This window comes from Argentina anserina, chromosome 3 (genome assembly GCF_933775445.1).
Source record: "Argentina anserina chromosome 3, drPotAnse1.1, whole genome shotgun sequence".
Taxonomy (NCBI): Eukaryota; Viridiplantae; Streptophyta; class Magnoliopsida; order Rosales; family Rosaceae; genus Argentina; species Argentina anserina.
Window position 1 is genome coordinate 13,517,504 of NC_065874.1, and position 24,346 is coordinate 13,541,849.

At 37.1% G+C, this 24,346-nt stretch overlaps 1 protein-coding gene across 2 annotated transcripts; it reads left to right on the forward strand.

Moving 5' to 3' along the window:
- Positions 1-5,041: 5,041 nt before the first annotated feature.
- Positions 5,042-6,986, forward strand: LOC126787778 (DAG protein, chloroplastic). 2 transcript variants are annotated; one of them, XM_050513677.1, is made up of 5 exons: positions 5,042-5,425; positions 6,161-6,258; positions 6,346-6,411; positions 6,491-6,667; positions 6,749-6,986. In XM_050513677.1, the coding sequence occupies exons 1-4, from the start codon at positions 5,076-5,078 to the stop codon at positions 6,664-6,666; spliced, it is 690 nt and encodes a 229-aa protein (XP_050369634.1). In that variant the 5' UTR covers positions 5,042-5,075; the 3' UTR covers position 6,667; positions 6,749-6,986. The 2 variants fall into 2 exon arrangements, with proteins under 2 accessions (XP_050369634.1, XP_050369633.1); XM_050513676.1 differs by having other exon boundaries at positions 6,491-6,986.
- Positions 6,987-24,346: the final 17,360 nt, after the last annotated feature.

Here is a 24,346-nt window from a genome sequence, read left to right on the forward strand (position 1 = left end):
TTAACAGATAATCAAGTCAAGTTAGAATATTAATAGGTTTCAGAGATAAGAGACAGTTCAACCACAGTTGATCGAATGTGCAAGTAGAAATTGGAGACTGATGATCGCAGAACTGATAGATCAAAGTTGATATATATATATATAGGAGAATTTTCAGGTGCGGACGTAAGGTACGGATTCGCCGATTCCGGCGAAGGCATGCTGCAACGGCGGGGCAGACCACGACAACTGCACTCCCCACCTCCCGGTGGTCCCGTCTATGCCGGTCGGAACTCTATCGACGACCCACGGCGGCCGGAATCGCGAAATCGCCGGAATCTGCTTAGAAACTTGGTTTTTGCAGATTCTGGCCACCGTGGGCCACCGATGGAGCTCCGGCCGGCACAGACGGGATCGCCGGGAGGTGGGTAGTGCGGCTGTGCTAGTCCGCCGTGCCGTTACGGCCTGCCGTCGCCGGAATCAGCGAATCCGCATGGTGCAGACATCCGCACCTGAAGCGGCATGTATATATATATATATACACGTACATAAAGATAGAGGGCCTTCCACTAAATGATTTTTTTTGTCTTTTAAAGGGATAACTCATTAATCAACTTTTCAACTACATTTCAATATCTATACCGTTCAACTTTTAAGGTCTAATGTATAGATCACCCCTATAAAATTTCAGCCAAAATGGTGATTGTTAAAGTATCAAACTTGACGAAAACAATGGACGTATTAAATATGTTAAACATGAACCGTTTATTCTTATAAGTTTAAATCACAGTTTTGAATGCCTTAAACACCTCCATTTTGACTGAAATTATACAGATGTGATCTACATATTATACTCTAAATGTTGAACGGTGGAGATTCTGAAATGTGATTGAAAAGTTTGTCAAGTGACCTATCCATTTTTTAGACCCCAAAAAGGGATCCCTTAGTGGAAGGGTTTTGCATAAACATATGTACCATCCAATTTAATTCAGCTAACCGGTTTGTGACATATATATTATATCGATCGATATATTATCAACAGTGACCGGTTGGGATGTCCAGTTGGCTAGAAACTAAGATTAATACATGCTGAAACTACTACATAACTTGGAGCTTTAATTATTGGTTCCTATGCTACCATATATCAAAACTTTTGAAAACAACTACACTACGTACGTACTCATCTGAGCAATTAATTGCAGACAAGAGACGGTTGAGCAAGCTAGAGGCTGGAGACGTACTGATGATTGAAGTACTGAAGTTGAAATCTACCAAAACCAATTCAGCCGAGTACCGTGCATGATGGTTATTATATAAATCGATATTTCTTTCAACTTTCCATTAAAATTTTGACGATATAGTCATAGTTAGCTATGAATTAAGAACATGCTGAAATTAATATGGAGGTAGCTTCCATCTATCGAACACTTCTGAAAACAACTGCACTACTTATATCTTACGTCAACAATTTGGCCACTTCAATGATAAATTATATCATGCATGTACGTGATTCAGGTTTTCCAGAAATTAATTGATAACATGCAGACATAGAAAAATGAGATAGTAATGCAAAATTGCAAATCAAAAGAAGACACGCACATTTAGCTACCGCTTGGTTGCTCAGGAGCACGATAGCTAGGTTTCAACTTCCATGTCTAACTGCTACACTGCACACTTCATATTATAGATGAAGAACAATAATTAGTCTCTAGTTGGTATGACTTAGGGATGATTCTGATGTTTGAATATATAATTCAAGTTTAAACTCATCCCAATTATTATGATCCAATATAGATGAAACTTCCGAGTTCCGAGTTTTAAAATTTTCATGATGTATCAAAGGTCATCAGATTAGTTTAAGGGGATGTATTCAATTCAGATTTTAAAAAACTTTAACTGACTTTTAATAATCCATTGAATATGCAAATTCTATAGATTGTTTTGATTCCATATGGAGTGTGTCAGATTTTATTAGATTGATTTTTTTAGACTTTATAAGTCGATAGACTTTTGAAACTGTAATAAAAAAACAAAACAAAAAAATGATCAAAACATAGACAATAAAGTTAAAACATGATGACTTGAAATAAAATGTCACTGTACAACATTATAGGTTACCCAGGTACCAGTATCAACTCAAAGTGATTCTCAGATCAATCCCATTATAAAACTATGTTTGAGATGAACTCCCATATTATTGAATTATACAAGGTAGATGAACTCCCATATTTTCAGAGTTCTCATCCTCAAAGCTACTATTTGTCAAATTGGACATGGACACCAGCAAAGACACGAGTAATGAGATGGAAGATGTTAGCACCAGTATCCTTGAGCAGGGACTTGCCACCCTCATCCTTCAAGCTATACGTGAAGCCATCAAAAGAAATCTTGTACTTGATGATGACACCAAAGATCATCATCATTTGTCTATGATCAATGTCAATTGGGGAGGAAGCAAGACCGGCACCATTTGTAATATCCCATCACCAGCTCTCTACCATGTTGTTTTCAAAAACAAAAAGATGTCAGCCAAAAGTACAAAAAAATAAAATATAAGAAACGCTAATAACAATATCTAACATTTTAGTTTGAACCTCTTGTTGCTTAATCTTTTGTTTATCACTCTTAAAGTTGCAAAGTAGAATACAACATATTGAACATGGAGATCCAACAATACAAGCTAAAGCGAACTTATAACAGAAAATGAATATGTCTCACAACACAAGAGAGTGAAGAAGAACATCAAAGAGAGAGGCAATCAGTACAGAAAAAATTGGAATCAAAGATATATTCCAACAACCTTTCAAAGTCTAGTAATGACATCATGAAACTGATTTTTATTTTTTTCCAGTCCTTTGGTATTTTGTAACTTTGATAACTTGTCTATCTAAGCAAGACCACTGGTTAAGGTTTCAATTATTAATATCCCGTAATATGGTTAAGTAATGCTTTACATAATAAAATATCTATCAATATCTAATGACGACTTTCAAAAGATGGCACTTATAAGTACTTAAAACATCATACCATAATTCCACAAATCAATCAAAGAATTGGAGAGCGGGATTGAGTACACGTCATAAGGGTCGATTTGTTTGTTAGGTTCAACGCCTTGGTGCTCTACTGGTCCAGATTGGATATGCCTAGTAACCTTATAGATCAACCACTTCACCCAAAACATTCAAGCATGTGCTTATCTCTATACAGTAATAAAAATCATCAATATAGAACACACATACTTTTGCAAGCGCATAAACTATAAAGAAAACCAATCAAACTACAAGTACCATAATAGCCAGATATGCAAATTAACATGCCATCAGTCCTATAGTCTAATACCCAATTAACTGATTGCCTCTATGTTGCTTACCGATCGTTGAATTCTCTTATATATGCTGTGGGAGCAATGATTGGAAATGCACAAGAGATGTCATGGCATGGTTTGAAATATTCGAAATCAGCAAAATAGAAACGGGCCAAATGTGTGTCAAGAAACATGGAGGTAGTGGATCCAACATTTTATTGTCATTTCCATTATCTAATGACAAGCTAGCTAGTGCCTAAATCATAGAAGCAATTTTATCAAGCTGAGTTCCTGTAATGTTCCTGTCATAATTCTATTGTAAAATTCCAGTGATTACATAGGTAGGTACTTACGCACTAGAATGCCCTTCAAGAAGCTTAAGCGACAGAGGTAACTATAGAGCTAACAACCCTTTTCATCATCGATCGATACAAATACGAGCCCCATGATATGATCATTAATTAGCACCTGATGAGTGAGAACAATATTTCAGTAACTCCAAAAATCCTAATCTAACACACATTTGAACCCTGGAAATTGGCAACTGGCTTTCATACAAGGATATGAGCACATATATATAGTATATACTAACAAAGTTGAGATTCTCCCAATTGCACTACTAAAGTAATAATTCTTGAAGAACTGGCCGTACAACCAGAAAATAAGTGGTGGATTGAAAGTCCTTAAGTGAAGGTCGAGCTCTAAGGACTTGAGAAACATATAGTAGAATTAAGTAGATTGAACCTTAACAAATGTGACAAGAGAAGCAAAATCCCAGCAAGAACTACTGGATCAAGATTCAACTACGTATGATGAGAGAAGAAAAATAAAGAGGGGGTTTGATACCTTTTGAGGTGATGACACATGAAACTTGACTTTTGCCGAGATCGATGGTCACAAGAGCGAGTTACTGGAGTCGCTCACGGTGGCGATTACGCCGTTTTGGGTGGACCTACCGCCGCCGCAAAATTTACTCCATCACCCATAGGCTCATAGCCCTTGTCTGCTCCATCCATCAAAGCCTAAGCTTGGTATTAATCGTGCAGGAAATCCAGTGAGCTCTCATCTTTTGGGAATGAGAGAGAGAGAGAGAGAGAGAGAGAGAGAGAGAGAGAGAGAGAGAGAGAGAGAGAGAGAGAGAGAGAGAGAGAGAGAGAGAGAGAGAGAGAGAGAGAGAGAGAGAGAGAGAGAGAGAGACAAAATCTCAAAATCTTGAGGGAGGAGGCCAGATTTCCCAATCGATTTTGTATTTATACCTAGGCCTCTAAACTCCTGCAGAATCCAACAATTAATGAATTATGTGAGAATCCGTAGAGTTTTGAATACCAACGTATTTTAATAGAATTTTTAGATCTCATGAGAAGTGCCTGAGGACGGTAATTACGAAAACATAGTCTAATTCGGCTTTCCTCCAATCAAATCGGTAACGTATAACGTCTCTTATCAGAAAACTATTTGCATACCTTAGTAAGAATAAAAATTATACTTGGTTTATTAACCTTCACTAATGCATCCTATAGAAAGGGCACCTGCATATCCATCACATTTTCAACAAGCATAAGAATCTTGGTTTGCACCTGCATTTGTATGCAAACACCAAACCTAGCTAATCAAATACCTCTTTGTTGCATACATGATACACTAGCTGCAAGTTTGCCCAAGCCCATAATATTAAAACTCAGTTAAAGCCCAACAGCCCAAACTCGAAACATAAAAACCTGAAAATATCACTCGGACTCGATTCTCCTTATCCTTCTCTCTCGCTCTCTCGAGTCTCAAACTCTGAAGAAAAATGGCAATGGCGCCGAGCCTCTGTCTCACACCCAAAACCCTAATACCAACCACCCCAAGGCTCTCCCTACTTCACGTCCAGCCCTCCATCTCCTCCCTCGGATTCACCTCCGCCGCCGCGGCTCCCCCTCTGACTCGCTCTGTATCGTCGAAGCTCACCGTTCGAGCTGTGAGCGACAGCGAGTACTCGTCGAGAAGGAGCAGCAATAATGAGCAGAGGGAGACGATAATGTTACCAGGCTGTGACTATAACCACTGGCTTATAGTCATGGAGTTCCCCAAAGACCCAGCGCCTACTAGAGAGCAAATGATTGAGACTTACCTCAACACCCTCGCTACTGTTCTCGGAAGGTATCATTTTCTATGTGGGTTTTGTTTGTTATAGACTTATGGTGGAAAATGATAATGGATCTGTTTGTTTTGGTGAAAGTAGTGAAGTACTTAATGTTTGTGGGCTTGTCTTTGTTTTAAAATTTTATAGGAGCATAAATCAGTTATCTGGTAATTACTAGAATCTTTGGTGCTCGCTGAAGCTAGTTGCATTCTAGTGTGAATTATTCTTCAGTATTCTTTTAAGGAGATGAAATGCTTATGCAGCTAATTGGAAGGATAGATAGTCTTTGCGTAGAGTGATATACTGATATTTGATCGGACAATGTTGAGTGTATATCCCCGTGGCCGTAATAAAGTCAAAAGGTTGATGCAGAGTGAAGCTTGAAACTTTAACTATGTTTGATGACTTATGACTTATGACTTATGAGTGAGTAAGTGCGGTGAGATAGTGGGATACGGTGAACTAACCTACCGTTTGAGTGTGTTTTATATGCTTTGTTTTTAAGCAAATTAGTTCTAAGATAACAAGAATCGTAACTAGCAAAATCGTGATGGATTAAATCTAAGCAAGATATTTTCGTTTATTAATTGTTGTGGCAAGGATATGGAATGATGTTGAACTTCTTTTTAATTGATGACGTGGAAGGGCCAGAGTTGTATGCCTAGATAAGGAGTTAAGATTTATAGTATGAGAGGCAGTTTGTTATTAATTTGAATAATTTCACAACTATTATATGGTATTCTTTGTTACAGTATGGAAGAAGCTAAGAAGAATATGTATGCTTTTAGCACCACCACCTACACTGGATTCCAGTGTACTGTATCAGAAGACACATCTGAAAAATTTAAAGGTTTGATTGCAGTTAGGTTCAAATTTGCTTGGTTTTCTTGTATAACATCAACTTTCTTTGTTCTAATCTGGTTTGGGCCTGATGCAGGGTTGCCTGGTGTCCTCTGGGTGTTGCCAGATTCGTATATAGATGTTAAAAATAAGGACTATGGAGGTGGGCTATATCACAAGTAAATGGTTTATTGTGGTCCTCAAACACTGTCATTATAATTTCATTTGGGGTTCAATTGCAGGTGATAAATATGTTAATGGAGAGATAATTCCTGGTAACTACCCTGTTTATCAACCAAAGAAACGAAGAGAAACAAAGTTTGAGAGCAGAAGATATGAAAGACGAAGAGATGGACCTCCTCCAGAGCGAACACGGCCAAAACAAGAAGCTACTCCATCAGAATCAGCATCTGGTTGAGGTAGTCAGGAATGGTATTTAGGAAGTTTTTCTCTTCAATTTTTTTGGAGTTACTTTAATGTTTATTTCTGTACTTCTGCAGTTTTAATTGGGGAGTCCAATCCATGAAACTACTAGTTTATCCTATGGTCGAACTCATCCAGGGGTACTCATAATCGTGCTTAATTTTTTGGTGAAGCGTTTTTTTGCCTGGATAACAATGGTGTCTTATTGGCTTGTAACCGAGACACTATAATCTGTGACATATTGATCTTAGATTACCTTTGTGATAGTGTGTTTGTGAAGACTAGCTCAGTTATATACAATTGATTTGGATCGGACCTAGTTTTTTTCACTGTTTTCTCCCTGCATACTGGTTAGCATCCATGTGAAAGTGCGGCGCTGCTGCATTATCTGCTTTAAATCTAAATGATCTCTATACATGTTAGGATGAGATTGACTGCCTTCTGACGAACTCAAAGCTTGAATTTGTTTCCTGCCTCATATTTGTGGGAGTTATTCGGCATGACCGTTGTAGGTGCCGGGAAGCTGTGGCCATCTAGTCTTATGCGTGTTAATCTAACGCAAAAGCGACAAAACTGCAGGTGCTGCAAGACTTATCTCTAAAGCACACCCAAGCCTGAAAACGATCTTTGCTGAGTGAAGCATATGACCTATTGAATTTTAAAAAATGGAAAAAGATAAGTAATAGAATTGTATCAGTTTGTGTTGAACCTTTAAGAACCTCCAATTTGATTAATGTGCAATTGATCTACTCATTAAAGATAAGAAAAAGAAAATTTAATTGACAATTTCTGTAGTGAATGAGCCAATGGTTGTTTAGCTGTTTCGCCCCACCATTTGGAGATGGCACAGGCTAGATGCAATAATCAGGAGCAATATCTTGGGCTGCAGGCAGAGCTTGGCAACCAACGTTTTGTTTTTTTTGGCAATAGTCGAGTAACCTGCCTAACATATAATTGAACACATAATCACCCAGTTCTCCAATCGGGAAAATATGAAGTACTTCTTAAACACCTCGATCGAGATTTCAATAAAAATGCCTGCCTAAGTTTCAGCATCCGAAACTCAAGCCTCGAAAGTCACTACTCCTGAAGCTCCTCCTCGGCCTTCCGCAGACTTTTCTCCAGGTATTTGGTGTGAAGTATGATTATAATGTGGTACGTAGGAAAGGCTAATGTTGAACACTTGCTTCAACATAAAGTTTATATAAACCTCTAGAGAAGTCATTATTCACATGAATAATATGAAAATAACCAAATATATGAAAATGTTTCAACATTTCATACTTCATTTGTTCACAAATTTTAATAAATACCTTATATATTTTTGGCTACAACTATTGAATTTGTTGAATTAGGATCGAATGCTTGTGAACAATAGTAATCCTCAAATTTTAATGTAGATCAACTCTTAATTGTACCGATTCGATCTTGAATTTGCATATACCATGAAATCATTTCAATTTACTTGTGCAAGAACATGATATTAAGAATTGTAAAAACCTTTTGGAAAAGCTTGTCCAAATACCAATTTGGAAACGAGATAGAAGTAACTTTTGCAGAAAATTCACGAGAGATTTTATAGAGACGGCGAGGATGATAACCTTTATACTTCGGCTCTCCGTTCCATTGACATGAGATGCTAGCCCCTTCCAAAAATAGCTAGAATCATAGGACAATTCTAATATACATCAATGTATGCTATACATCCCACATCTGACGGTCAATATTGTTTTGTGGGTGGGGTCAGAAAAATAATATTCGTTGTCAACCGTCGGATGTAAGATGTATAACATACATTGATGTATAGTAAATTAACCCAGAATCATAGGGATCTTTCCTCAACCCTTCCACAAAAAAGCCCATGCCAAGACAAACCCATATGTAGAGAAGAGAAAGGAAAAACTAAACTCTAAAGCTTAACCAACCGGAGGTTTGGACCACATTGCTTCAAGTTAAAGAAGTTGAGTCTAAGGGTCATCATTTGGGCCTAAAAGCCCTTGGGCGGCCCTATAGGTCAAAAGCCCGGCCTTATGGGCATAAAGTTGGGTAAATGCAGATAGTTCAAAGCCTTTGGCCGGCCCGTTGGAGTCCATAAGGCTCAAACTCAGCTCGACCCTAAAAAATCCGTCCAAAACCCATTTAATTTTAAAACTAATAGTTTAATATATAATTATTTATTAAATATGTCAATTAATTAAATTATTAAGTTTTATCTTATATTTTATACTATATTTAGTTCAATAATTACCACATTCTAATTTTTTCTTAATAAATACACATATATATAATGAGCCCGACCCATTAAAAAAACCCGGTCCGGCCTGAAAAAGCCTGGGTTCATAGGTAACCAGTGAGTCTTGATTTTATTGGCAAACCTAGCCCAGCCCCGCTCTAAAATTTGGAAAAAGAAAAAAGGTTAAGGACCGGCCTAGCTCAACCCGGCCAATTGCCAACCCTTAGTTGAGACCCAAAAGCCCAAACCGTCTGCTTACCGTATTTGACTTGGCGAGAAGTTACCGCAGCTGAATCAATCCGGTGGTTTGCCTGGGGTGGAAGCCATGACTTCGTTGCTCAAAGAGTACAAACCAGTCTTCGCCACACAGTTGACGTCATAAACAGATTCGCAAAACTTAAGTTCATCACTTCGAACCAACGTCATTAGCAAGCATTCGACACCCACCATGATCAATCCTCAGATGTTGCCTTCAATTTTCAAATCTCACTTAATTTTTCGTTGACAGAATCCAACTTTGCACCCATCGAGCAACGCCGGAACGAACTCAAGAGGATCACCTCATAAAACTCCCCCTTATAGCATCATCAGAGGATCCACAATTGCAAGCAAAGCACTAGAGGCCGCCCTAGCTACTACCAAATCCTAGGGTATCGATTTGCTCATCTCCAAACTCAGGAGTGACTTTTTAGATTTCTCTGTATGTGTTAGTATTTTAAATATACAAATACAACATAACTAAAGAACAAATCTCGAGGAGCCCTCATTCACAGATGATCTAATTAAAACGCTGGAGACAAAACTAGGAGAAGACAATTAAACCACAATGAAGGAGCAGAATGAGAATAAGCAAAAGGAGCGAGGCGGTCCGCAGCAAAATTAGCTTCACATTATACATCCCGGAATGTAATACTCTGTAGAGTAAAAAAAAAAACCAATGATGTGAATGATGTTATAGCCAGTGCCTGCCTGAAGACTAGGGCCACAACTTTGGAGGGGTGTCAGTACTTTTTGACAGGCTTCTTGCTTTTTAGCTATTATTTTTTAGACAAGTTAAATGCTTGAGAATGACAATTGTTTTTCTTCTCAAGGCCTAAAAGCTTTTTTGGTTCAATTTTTTCAGAAGGCGTTTTTTTTTTGTTTTAACGCCGGAAATATCTCATATCTCCATTTTAATTTGGAGCATGTAATTTTGAAAATCGTGATTTTTTAAAATGTAAGATTTGTAATTTGTGAGCTATTAACATGCAGTAAAGCAATGAATTGTTACATATTCGTTTTAAGGTCCCCAAAAGTGTGAATGCTTTGCAATGAGCAAAGAAGAATGATATTATTCTTCGATAAAGTGTTTTTTATATTACGGTATACTGAATGCCTATCCCCGCATTTAGCCTCCATAATAGAAAATTATGAAGGAACCGATTGAAGTACATTTTTAGGAATCGGAAGGAATGAGAGACGGAATGGAATAATATGGAGGAATAGGAAAGAAATTAGTTACGATTGTTGTTGTTTACTTGTAATAAGGAATCGGAATTAAATTTAAGTTAATTACCAAAATGTCCTTTTACAAATAGGAAAAAACTCTCTTTAGTGTTTCCTTTACAACACTTGATCAAAATATGTATTTAAGTAGGTCATTTTGTACCTATGGCTAATTAAGTAGAGGTTTATTAAGGTCATTTTGTACCTATGGCTAACCAAACACAACTAATATAAGTAGATGGGTAAGGATATTTTTGGAAGAAATGTTCATTCCCTCTCATTCCCTCCCATTCCCACCTCCCCCCTTGGTATTACAATTCCATGACATTTCCGGAATCGGAATGAATTTTAGAGGTGGGTCCCACCACGAATTCCATTCATCTTGGCAAGTAAACGCCGAAATGGAATTGATTCCAGCGGAATACAACTCCATTCCAAGTAAGTAAACATGCCATTTGTTTTATCACTCCCAGTGGGGTCTCCCACCGTCTAAGATGGCCTAACAAAGACAACACTAACTGATAAGGAGCAATGTTTCCGGCTGCTAGCATAGATTTTAGTTTGCAGCCCACGTTCGATCTACATAATATAGATATTATAGGCTCATTCTTAGAAAATAAATTAAAAATATTGATTAACGTACTAAGAAAATAAGATTAAATATTTGTGACACCCTATATTTTAGGTGTAAAAACAGTTTTGTCCTTCTATTTTTAAATTTAATCTGTATATCCTTTAACTCTTATTTTTTAACAGTTTTGTCATTTTACTTTCAAATTAAACTTGTATATCCTTTAACTCTTATTTTTTAACAGTTTTGTCATTCTTTTTTTAACAGTTTAATCAATTATGTTAGTTGACCGTAAAAAAAATTCCGTTAAGTCGTTAAAATGCCTAGAATACCCCCAATTCAAATAAGATTTTTTTCTTTCTTTTCTCATGCTTTTTTTATTTTCTCTTTTGGTTTTTCTTGGTTTTAAATTTAATTCATCATATGTGCTATCCAATATATATAATTGTAATCAACACAAATTATCAAATTAATTGTAAACAAGAGGAGAATTAATGACAATTGCTTAACATCAAGTTGGAAATAAATAATTTGAAACTATTTTTGCATCAAAGTATGGATATGATAGTAGAATTCTTTTTTGTCTTAGCATTATAGAAATTAATCAAAATATGTTTGTAGAGCATCATAATATAAAGTAAGTTTATAACTGGATTTGAGTACTGGCACTCACATGCCATTTAAGGCATTATCCAATTGATTATAAGATGTTTACAATTAATTTGATAATTTGTGTTGATTACAATTATATATATTTGATAGCACATATGATGAATGAACTTTAAAAACAAGAAAACCAAAAAGAAAGACCAAAAGAGAAAATAAAAAAGGCATAAGAAAAAAAGAAAAAAAATATGATTTGAATTTGGGGTATTCTAGACATTTTAACGATTTAAACGAATTTTTTAACGGTCAACTAACAGAATGGACAAAACTGTTTAAAAATAAAAGTTAAAGGATATACAGATTAAATTTGAAAGTAGAAGGATAAAACTGTTTTTACACCTAAAATATATGGTGTCACAAATATTTAACCCAAGAAAATATAATAGCCTCTAGTCAGCTAACTAAGTGTACAAATATGATTCCTTATCGAAAAAAACCTGGTTCAGATATGATTCAATTTTGTGTATAAATAGGGAGTACTACAGCTCTTCCACTCAAACCAGTTTTGGGTATACCTCGTGGCGAGTGATCCAGATTTATATAAAAATGCCTGCCCAAATTTCAGTATCCGAAGCTCAAACCTAATGACTTCCTGAAGCCCGACCCCTAAAAGTCACTACTCCAGAGGCCAACTTTTCTCCAAGTATTTGGGGTGATCGTTTTTTGTCATATGATTATGTGGTACGCGAACGGAGGCTCTTTCCTCCACCATGTGAACCTTCACAGCCCACACGCCGTTAATATAGTTTGGAGGACAAAAAAAGACACGGCTGTAATAAATGGATCTGCTGCCATGTGCATGACATGTGCCTCTTTTGATATTATATGTTCTATCATTTCAATGTTATTTGCTAATTACTTATTTATCCTCCATAAATAATATGGTAGTACTACATACTAATAAGGGGTATTAAGGTAAATTAAAAGTCATGTATGTTACTAAATATTCATTAAACATAGTTTACTTTAATCAAAATTTATTAATATACCCTAGCATACTGCTTAATTACCAGTATTACAATGTCACAATTAACAAAGTCAAATTCTAATACACCATTAAAGTCAAAATCGCTATAAAAAATTGTCACTAACTCCAATAGTTCTTACATTTTATTCGACAAACTTAAATGTAATTCTGTATAATTTGAGAAATATATGGAAATATTATATATTTGTTCAAATTAAATAAAATTAATTTTTTGACATTATTAACTTTTTTCATTTTAAAATAAAGAGAGTGAATTCTAAAAGCAATTAATGAAGTTTAAGATATTTTTCATTGGAGTCAATTTTGAGAATTTTACAAATGTAAAGATTTTCATATAAATTTTTATATGCTACCGTAGTACTATATGATAATGCATAGTGGTACTTCTTACCTGTTAAATTACAACATGCGGAATTTTTACATTAAAATTATAAATGCAACCGTAACACTACGTGGTAAAGCCCAATCGTCTACATTTGCAATCATAATTTTACACGCATGATTTAATCAAAAAAAAAAGTTAGCAGCTAATTTATCAAAAACTATTTTTGTTTTATTTCTAAAACCTTAACCCTAAACCCTAAATTTTAAACCCGAAATCTTAGTTCAAACTCATCAATATCCATAAAGGTCATTCCACAAATATTAAAAATATATGCATTTATAATTTTGATGTAAAAATTCTATATGTTGAAATTTAACATATAAAAAATACCACTAAATATTGTCACGTGGTATTACGGTAACATATAAATTTTTCTACAATATGTGTTACAATTTGATAATCACAATTATTACTTACCAAAAAGGAAAAGACAATTGAAATAAATAGTCAACTAATGTTACTATACTCAAACTCGAAAATAACAACTAGAGAACAATCATATGAATAACGCATGAAAAGCCGGTCTTTCACTTTACATTAATTTTCAAGTTATAAAAATCATCTGAAAATCTTTGAATATATTTCGAATTTTTGAAAACTTTTATGCTCTTTGAATAATGAGTTATATTCACCAATATAAACATTATGATATATTTATTGTTTGAGAACACATATGCCCTTGTGAAGGAAGGAGGATACACGGGGTTACCTCATGACCGAGACCTAAACATTGACGGAAGTACGTAAATGTTAAAATTATAGACACATTTCATTGTAACAATCACATCCAACGATTGAATTCTCATTTTGTCAATTTAATCACATGAAACATAATGTGTCACAATGTACCAACTAAAGTGGTATAACTTATTTCATAGATTATATGTAAGTGTATTGATTTCCAACCCCGTTATATTGAAATAAAATTTGAAAATATCGACCGTATGATGTCATCACTACATTGAAATTTATGTATGATAGAAATTTATGTATTTCCAATAATGTTTGAAGTCTCGATTAACTTGGTTAACATTATGTATACTTATACTTCTATAAGAGAAATCGTATCATGTAACGGTAAGTATATGAAATTACTTACATGGGTGGATAGAACATGACACCACGATAATGTAGGAATTTTTTAGAATTGTTTTGAACTCTTGAGTTATTATTTAAGATTATTGAAATGTTGAGTGTATTAAAGATAATTATAAATTCAAATATAATAAATCGAACATATAGACATGTTACATCTGTGCAATATGCTACACGTGGCACGATTTTTTATTTATACATTTATTAAACAAAAAATAAGATAAATATCTATAATATTTACATTTAAACCCTAAAATTTTACCCTATCACCATCATCACCATCACCATCGCCTCTGTTTCTCTGCGAGTCAGCCGACCACCCTCCTCCATCTCCTCCATCAGTCCATTGATGGCCATAAAAAATTTCAATATTTACCCAATCAAAGAGTGACCACCACCACCCCCCTCCTCCTCATCACCGCAAGCCACTTCCAACCCTCCTCGGACACTGTCGACAACCACCTCCATGGCTCCGTCGCCGCCCACACCCTCTCCCTCTCCAGCCACATGCCCCCATCACCGGCCTCTCCTTTTTCTCAACCTCAAGTCTCTTCCTCTTCCATCTCTGGGTTCCTCAATTGCACATCCAAGCTCCATATCAGTCACCACACACCACCTCCTCCAATCCCTTATATCTCCAATACAATATTAGATCAAATCCAAATCTCCAGTGCATCATCAAAGTCTTCCTAATTAAGGATGGATCAGAGAAAGAATTCAGACCCTTTATATCGGACTTGGGTTTTTGATCTGACCTTCATTCGATAATTCAATTTCACCAAGTCCCATTCTGTGTGTGTTTTTTTTTCATCTTCACTTGAAAACGGTGACGGCTAAACTTGACTAACTTCAATACCAAATACTGACTGAAAGATGTGGCTATTATTATGCCACGTAGATAGGTGAACCTCCACCATGTGGTGGGAAGAATTTTCGGTACGCGAATGGCATTAGTGATTGAGCGCTACCATACTATTAATTTATAGAAATGATTTCCTTTAGTTTTGAAATTTGAGGAATCTCATATAGTTCAATAATCATATAAAAAACTAACCACGTATAAGAATGTTTAGCCTTTTCATTAGCATCATATTCGTTATGTCATAAACTAGAGAACATATAAAACAGAGATCAGGTGGGAGGAAGAAGAAGTGTCATTATTCATTGTCATTGACATCTTTATATAGGTAGAGGTATAGTTTACATTATAGTACATAACTAATGAGTATTTACTTCGACAACCACATACATTATCATTTTTATAACACGCTCTAGTTTTTCCTAACAAACTGTATTTGTTTAAAATTTTAATTTATCAAATTGTTTGTATAAATATCTATATATAAATTTGGTTGAATTTTGAAATTCGTGCAAAAAAATCTAAATATATGTAAGAGGGTGTTTTTGCGGTTCGACTAGGCCCAAAATTGATCGAGGAAAGGATCCAAGAACGATCTTGTTGCGATTGATCTGACTTGATAGTAACAACAACAAATTAACCTCGCCGTGACGAACTTGGTTGTAACAGCAACAAATCGAGCTCACAATGATGAAACTTACAGAAGGCGTGATAAGGGAGCTGGATGCTTGTGAGTTCAGTAGAGATGAGATTGCATGATTTGGGGGAGCATTAAGGCAAGGTGGGTGATGGTTTGAGTATGAGAGATGAGACATGCTCTCTTGCTTGAAGTTACTAGGTTTTTCTGGGTTGGGATCTGATGGAATGAATTGGAATCCATCTCCCCCTTTGAAGCAGCAACTCTCTCTCTCTCTCTCTCTCTCTCTCTCTCTCTCTCTCTCTCTCTCTCTCTTTATAATGGAGTTGGGAAGGGAATGGGAACTTGAAGGACCGATGGTTCTTGGGACTTCTCTTCATCTCGTTGAAGGAATTCTTCAGTGCATAGGATGGTGGTGACAGAGGGATAGGTCGGTGGTGCTCATGCCTTGGTTTTCCCAAATCCCCTAGATCACGCTCTAAGAGATGGTAGAGGTAAAAGATCAAAGAGATTTTTGGAGAATTGGATTCCATCTCCTCCTTTGAAGCAGCAACTCTCTCTCTCTCTCTCTCTCTCATGGAGTTGGGAAGGGAAGGGGAACCTCAAGGACCGATGGTTCTTGGGGACTTCTCTTCATCTCGTTGAAGGAATTCTTCAGTGCATAGGATGGTGGTGACAGAGGGATAGGCCGGTGGTGCTCAGGCCTTGGTTTTCCAAATCCCCTAGATCACGCTCTAAGAGATGGTAAGGGTAAAAGATCAAAGAGATCTTTGGAGAATTGGATTCCATCTCCTCTTTTGAAGCAGCAACTCTCTCTCTCTCTCTCTCATGGAGTTGGGAAGGGAAGGGGAACCTCAAGGACCGATGGTTCTTGGGACTTCTCTTCATCTCATTGAAGGAATTCTTCAGTGCATAGGACGGTGGTGACAGAGGGATAGGCCGGTGGTGCTCAGGCCTTGGTTTTCCCAAATCTCCTAGATCACGCTCTAAGAGATGGTAAGGGTAAAAGATCGAAGAGATCTTGGAGGATTCATGCGTGATTTTCTCTCCCTGACTTTCTAGTGCTGCCGGAACTAGCCAAACACCAATCCCAGCAGAAAAAGTGGTAAAATGTGTTTGCCAAATGAGGATGAAACAACTGAAATGGAAAATAGATATGGGTTATGTGATGGATTTTGGGCCATAAATGGCCTCGGCTTTATTAGGTTGAATATCACTTTTTCTACTAGACCAATGTCGAATTTAAAGCCACATAATGCATGAATTTTAGTTCCCAAACCCAAAATTTATTTACGTGCTCTATTTCGATGATGAGCCTCACAAGCTCCGTTACCTTCCAAACCACGACCCTCATGTAAGCCCCAAAGCGTAGTTTGAGTTTATGAGAATTGCATGACGTGTTTTAATTTATGCTTGGCTTGATATTTAACTTAGCGTGATTTGAGGACCGTTGATTCGGTTCTTCGCATGTCAGTCCTTATTAGTAATTTGTCTTGTACTTATTAGTAATTTGTTATTCTTTAACTCAAACCACGTATCATTCACACTATTATATGATTATATAATCATATCACTTTTCTCATGGCCACATAATTCACTGCTTCTTGTCGTCAATTGATAGTAACTTTTGGCTTTTTTTGTTGTTCATGTCATTGTGTCACCACTTTGCCCACTTTTGTGTTATTATTATTTTTAGTGGGAGAAATTCTTGCGTGCGTCAAATGCACCACATGTCCATACGACCGGCCACTCTTATGTTGACACCTGTCCCATAAACACCATCTCCGATCAACCTCTCTTCTTCCATCCTTTGGCAATCCCTGAGCAAGGTGTCTTTCTTTATTCTTCTACACGAATCTTAATTCATTCTTGAATCTTTGGTGGTTTTTGGGTTCATTCTAGAAAACCCAGGTCGGAATATGCTCATTTTCCGTCGAAAAACAGCCCAACTCCTACACCCATGTCGTCTTCTTCCCCGCACCCTTTCCTTTCGGCAGGGCTCCTGGAGCCGTCAGCGGTCTCTGCAACTCAAGACCCACATCTTTGACTGTAAAGATCAACTGGCCGAAATAGCCGGCGTGACCGTCGTTGTGTGCTGATGCTTCCCCTGCAGGCTGGTCCATCTCATGGTGCTCGTAATCTATAAGGTTCCAGCGGGGCTCTGCTGGCGCGTGTTGAGGAAGAAGCGGCGATAGAGGCTGATCAAGAAAGGGCTGCTCAAGCCAAGCCACCTGTATTTCACATGCAGCTTTGACAAGAGGGAGCTGAGGTTCCACTCAGTCCGAGATGGTTTTTTCGTCGGACTATTACGTTTTCTATACCGACGTAAAATTATAGAGCACGTGTCAATAGAGGAATGGCCGGTCGTATGGGACACGTGGTGTGTTTGACACACGCAAGAATTTCTCTTTTAGTGGCACTGAGGTCGCAGCATAGCCTCAACTGTAACATCCTGATTTTTGAAGTAGGTGAAATTCTATTTTTCTTTTGAGAAATAGAAAATAGAGATTGCCACGAGTTCAGTCTCAAACTATTTTTAATGAATTTTAGTAGTTTCGTCGAGATTGCATCGTATATTGATGTGTCATAGTTGGATTGGTCAAAAGGCTGACACATGATAAGTAGAGAGGAGACCAGCTGACGCTGATGTCAGCATTTTGTTTTGGTCATCAGCCACATGTCAAAATTGTGGGGTTTGGTGTGGCTTTATGAGAAGTTGACACATGGCATCATGGTGGCCAATCCATTATTGGCACATGTCAATGTCGAGGGGCATATATAGGGGTGACCAGTCCCATTCTTGCCGTGTATTTTCTCTCACGTTTCTTTCTCTCTCCTCATTTTTATATTATTTTATTTATTTTGTTACGAAATTTCCACGGATCATAACTTTTGATCTATAACTTTGATTTTAAATCCGCGAGTGACTACATATTCGTATCGACATCATCTTTCTATCCTAGAGGTTTGAGATAGATCTAACCGTAATTTCTAGAAGACTCGTTCTAAGAGGTTCAATTTACGATCTAAGTGACGATTCGTATTCTCGAGGTAAGTGGTTTATGTAATGTGTTTTTAAATATTTTTATATGCTTTTGAAATAGTTGTAAAACATGTTTTGAATCTATTTGCGAAATATCTATCTATTTTCAAGTGAAATATGTCGATTTGTGAACTGTGTTGAGATTATACGTGTTATGGTGTTAGATTTAATGTTTGACTAGCCATGGAACATGTGAACTTCTTGATTGAGTTATGCCGAAGTAAGGATGTGACACACATATGTATAGGTCAAGAAGAAGGACATTAGGTGTCCCATGGGGATCATTAAATTGAAGGATAACCAATGAGGAAGACTTGTGCGATATGACGCATTGTGAATTGTGCGTATATGATATACTGTTTTCTTATAGCGTGAGTAAAATGACATGGCTTTACTAGCATATTACATTACACACTCATTGAGTGTGTGGTTTTGCTCACCCACCCATGTATACACTCTTTTGTAGAAAAATATAGATTTTGTCGAGTCGAGAAAGTGTTAGGTGAGCATAGAGTGAAGAACCTAGAAAGAAGTGTGTTTATATTTTTATTATATTCCGCAATGTAACATCAACTCTCGTGTCGGGACCATCGTTTGGTGGCGGTAAAACCCACCGACCGTTGAGACCGGGGCGTGACACCAATGCAGCAACATAGCAACACATTTTTTTTATTTCTAACCACATTGCAAGTTTATTCAATAAACATGTTTATTTATGATATGATCGATTTTGACTTTTTCGTATTATTGCTTGGAGGATCGGACGACGGTTGAAGGACTTGGTCGACCTAAAAGATTGACTACTCTCAATTCATAGACTTGATAACACTCACTTAAAGTGTTTTAGGCTTTGCGCCTCACATTCGACATTTGTACACCATCTTCAGCTTTTGACATCACATTCGGCATTTGAGCATCACCCTTCACATTTGACATCACATTCGGCATTTGACATCACCTTTGACATTTGAGATCACATTCGGCATGGTGGCTTTCAAGAGTTTTAAGGACGTGATGGTCATTATACTTCATCACCGATGTCTCCAACCGAGTCGTTTGCCATTCACCACTGTCGTCACAATGATTCAAACCACATCCCCTTGTGAATCTCATAATGGCATTTGAAGAACGCAGACGACTTAAATGCTTGACTGCTCCAATTCATAGACTTGATAACACTCGCCACAACATGTAATTTTGGTGGAGCTCGAAGAACGCGGACAACCTGAAACGTTTGACTGCTCTCAACTCATAGACTTGACAACACTTACGTGTACCATTCGATCTGACATTTCAGGGTTGACATTATAACCCTCCAAGTGTACACTTCTCCGACCAGGAAGATGAATCCTCTTTGTGAGCCTTGGTGACGCTCACCGAACGATGTTCACGTTAACGTCCACTTTGACACTTATTCTTTGTGAGGCTTGATGATGCTAACTCCACCACTATAAGCTTTTTCGGCACTAACCGAGCCACATGATTCAACGACATACTTGATTTTCATTTCCCTGGCCTGATTCATTAGCAAGTGGCAAAAAGAGGTACATGCACGTCCGAAGGTTGTGCCTTTGAATTGACAAACACTTTATGAATTCTCAAGTTATAATGAAGAATCATGATCATGAAGCATGTTTGTGTAGACCCACTTATTGTGAAGGAACATAGAGAGACTTCTTGATTTTGTATGAATGCATCCGAAAACACACATTCTTTCTTTGTTATGACTGGACTCAAAATCACCTTCTAAGTTGCCTACGTAATCACCCAAAGAAAGAGATTAAAAATCATCACGTAGTTCAAGGGATTTTTTGCCATGCGCAATTTAGGCTTGTGCTGGCCATGAGGTTTTTTTAGTACCTTGTGCAGTTTATGCTCATGTAGGTCCGAAGTTTTTTTTGTGTGGATTGCCTTGTGCAGTTTAGGCTTGTGCAGGCTTGGAGCATGTGCATTCTTATTTTCTTTATAGCACGTTAGGCGAGTAGCATGCCCCTAGTAAAGGTGTTGACAATGCTAGTTCATGTTGGCTGAAGATGATGGTAGCATAATATGACTGGGCCACACCATCTTCGATGTCTAAATTGATTTTTCCTTGTTTTGCGAGCTACATGATGAGGTCCATAAGCACAAAGCACCTCTCGACTGGATGACTGATGACCCGCGGCTACTTGCAATATTTTGGATTATTGACGAGATGTTTCTCTTCTGGATGCTTGCAGTTCGTCAATTCGATTACTCTTTCTTGAAGCAAATTTTCCAATATGTCAACAATGTCAAAATCTGAGAAAGGGTAATTTTTAGCTTTTTCCCTCCTTGCTTGATTTTTAGTTAGCGTCACCTTTTTTTTTCACTTGACTTGAATTGTGTTGTGACCTTGATAGGTGTTGTGCTGATTGCAAATGACTCAATTAAACGTTTTTTACTATGTGTGTCAATGTCATCATCTTCTCTTTGTCCCTGATTAGCGAGACTGAGTTCCATGTCATGAGCTCGAGTTGCAAGTTCTTCAAAGGTGTGAGGCTTTATTCCTTGAAGGATGTACAAAAGTCCCAATGCATGCCTTGAATACACATCTCTATTACTGACAATTCTGAAAGTCGATCCTTGCAATCCAGACTTAGCGCACGCCAACAATTGATGAATTCTACAGCCGACTCGTCACTTTGTTGTGTAGTGTTGGTGAGCTCTAACATACTTACCATGCGACGCGTGTTGAAGAAGCAATTCAAGAAATCCCATTCCGTATACTCCCAGATGTCAATGGATTCAGGCTCTAAGTTTGTAAACCATTCGAACGTCGTACCTTGAAGTGAGTGAACAAATTTCTTCACAAGATAATCACTATAAGTGCTAGTACTATTGTATGTCTCGATGAAATGCACAATATGTTACTTAGGGTTACCTTTGCGATTGAATTGTTGAAATTTGGGAGGTTGATAACCACTTGGCATCCTTAAGTTTTCGAGTCGTTTTGAGTAAGGCTTGGAATATGTAGTATCACAAGGAAGACCACCATAATGTGCTATAATTGTGTTGGTGATCATGTCTTCAAGTTGTTGCCTTGATCATGAGGCTATAACTGAATTTGACTATTTATCCTGTCTTGAAGATCCTCCGGACGTGTCTTTCTTTTGACCATGTGATGCTTTGTCAATCTTATCATCATGTTTAATTTCCAGGTTTTCTATGAGTGAGGTAATTTCTACGTCCTTCTCTTCAACTATTTTTTGGACCTTCTCCACCGCTTTAGTCAACTGGGCTACTCGTTCATCCACGGTCATGACTTCTACCAACAAGGCTTGCATAGTGTATGAGTCGTCTTCAGAAGCCGCTTGCTTTTTACTATCATGAGGCAATTCCAGATCTTGACCTGTATGCGGATCAACTTCAAGTATGGATGAAGGAGCACATTTTCTGGAGTTGCTTGATGATATCGAACAACTTTGCTTATTGAGGTTTGCCCCATTGTTGTCAAAGCGGTGGTAGCATGACACGGCTTTGAGGAACGAACTTCGAATGCCGGGAGTTTAGAAGACTCACTTCGGGTTATAAGATTGCTAACGTTTATATTTATTTTCAGAGTAGCATCTTTGTTGGTCTTGTCTATTGACTTGAGAAGTTATGCCATCTTTGAAGCCATATGATGACGAAGTCGAGATTGTCGGAAAAGAGATGAGAGATAGAGATGGTCCCATTGGTGTGCCAATTTGTAGATATGGAAGATCCTGTGAAAAATAACAAAAACACGCATGTACAAAAATAATATAATATATTTATGAATTTGTGGGTTACAATCTCTATGGGTATTTTTTCTATAAGAATGTCCTCTGATTCGATCTCTGACATTGATTTAATTCAAGGGTGACTAACACTTGATATTGAATTGAATGAATTTGATTTGAACTTCTCGTCTCGTTGACGACTTGTAGAAGAAAGTATAGGCTTGATCTCGGTCAGACGTTCTTTGGCTTTGATAGCGGATAAGGATCAATACATTTTCTTGGTGCTTGTTGACCCTCCAAGAGCTTGTTGAAGAACTTGATTTTGCTTTGTTGCAGACTTGGAGACGAAGGTCGATCAAGGGCTGTTGAGGCTTGATGTTGGTTAGGTTTGGGCCACAAGTGATGTCACGTGGGGATTTGTATTCAGTCTGAAGTTGGTGAAGAGACCGGCTATTCGACACCTTGATGGCTCTTCGAGAGTTTGACGACTTCTGGATTTGGGGTTGTCGAAGGTATCAGTTACTTGAAAGCTTGATTATTATTCAGGAATTTGACGACTTCATAACTTGATTTGGGGATTCATAATTTGTCGAAAGAATCGGCTACTTGGGAGCTTGTTGATTCTACAAGAATTTGACGACTTTGGGCTTCTCTTCTATTAATACCCAAAACATAGAAACAACCTAAGACTTAAAAAAGATTTTCAGCAAAATACATACTTATATATATAACACAACAAAATAGGTTTTTATATACTATATATATATATATATTTTTTTTTTCTAGTTGTTACATAAATAGTTTAGGAGGCAGTAGATATTATTTCATGTTGTATTGTATTTGACATTGTATAAGAATCTGTATTGTTCAATTGAGTAATATGTTGTTGTGGTTGGGTGAAATTGTATTTTTTTAAATATATCCTCAAGTTTTGCCACTGATATCGGTGACATTAAGAAAACACACTGATAATATAACAGTGTGAGAGGGAAAAGGTATATGCAACATTGGTTTCTGGTATGCCACTGATAAATTATTTGTGTGTAAAACACTCTTAGCATCTCATATAGAGGGCACTTATAATTTATTAGTGGCTGCAAGGGTGCTAATTGGGTTTACATACTGTTATCAGTGTCTATTGGGGAAAATAGACACTGATGCTAAGAGGTGCTATTGGGGGAAATTGTAGTAGTGATTTAAGTCGGAAACACATAATTTTGATTCTGATGATCCATTAACATGTTGACGCGTGTCTTATTCGGATCCGCGTTGACTTTGTTGACTTTCGGGCCACATAGGCAATTTGTTGGGCCAATGGTCGATTTAATAATTTAATAAAAAATATTTATTCATTAAATTTTATATGTCTACAATGCTAGCATACTATTTCACCTTGTGATGACTATTTTCCGCTTGGGAGGCGATGCAACATAGCTGACAATGTCACGACAACCCAATACCCTATATGTTAACGTGACGTGACAGTATTAGGAGTTTGAAATTATATATATTTTGTCTGGGGGACATATTGTATGACTCATTTATTTCTTTTAGACTAGCGGGGTCTTGTCCACTTTTTTGATCAATTTGGTTATTTTATTTGGATTAGAGGAGCTAGTCCACCACCTCAATTTATATCTTTTGTTATTGGTTGACTAGCGGGGACTAGTCTTTTATGTTAAATTATTTATCATGAATTTTGTTTAACAACACTTTCCTGCATTCAATTTTCTTATTATAAAAAATCGGGTGAGTATCTAATAAATTTTATTAATACAAATAATTATTTTTGTCCACGCATTCTAACATTTTGAATACTTTTCTTTGGGCCATTCGGTTTAAAATGTCTAGTTGCAGACTTGTTGACCGTTAGTAGCAGTTGAGATCTCGAGCCACTGCTCGTCGTAGACTATATGTTACATGTTTGACGTACTAGTCCTTGTACTATAGTTCCGTTTAGTTGCTCTGATACTGTAAATATCTTTGGATTA

Coding starts and splice junctions, on each gene's coding strand:
- LOC126787778 (XM_050513676.1), top strand. CDS start 5,076: ATGGCAATGGCGCCGAGCCTCTGTCTCACACCCAAAACCCTAATACCA. Junction 5,426..6,160: donor CTCGCTACTGTTCTCGGAAG/GTATCATTTTCT, acceptor TCTTTGTTACAG/TATGGAAGAAGCTAAGAAGA. Junction 6,259..6,345: donor CACATCTGAAAAATTTAAAG/GTTTGATTGCAG, acceptor GGCCTGATGCAG/GGTTGCCTGGTGTCCTCTGG.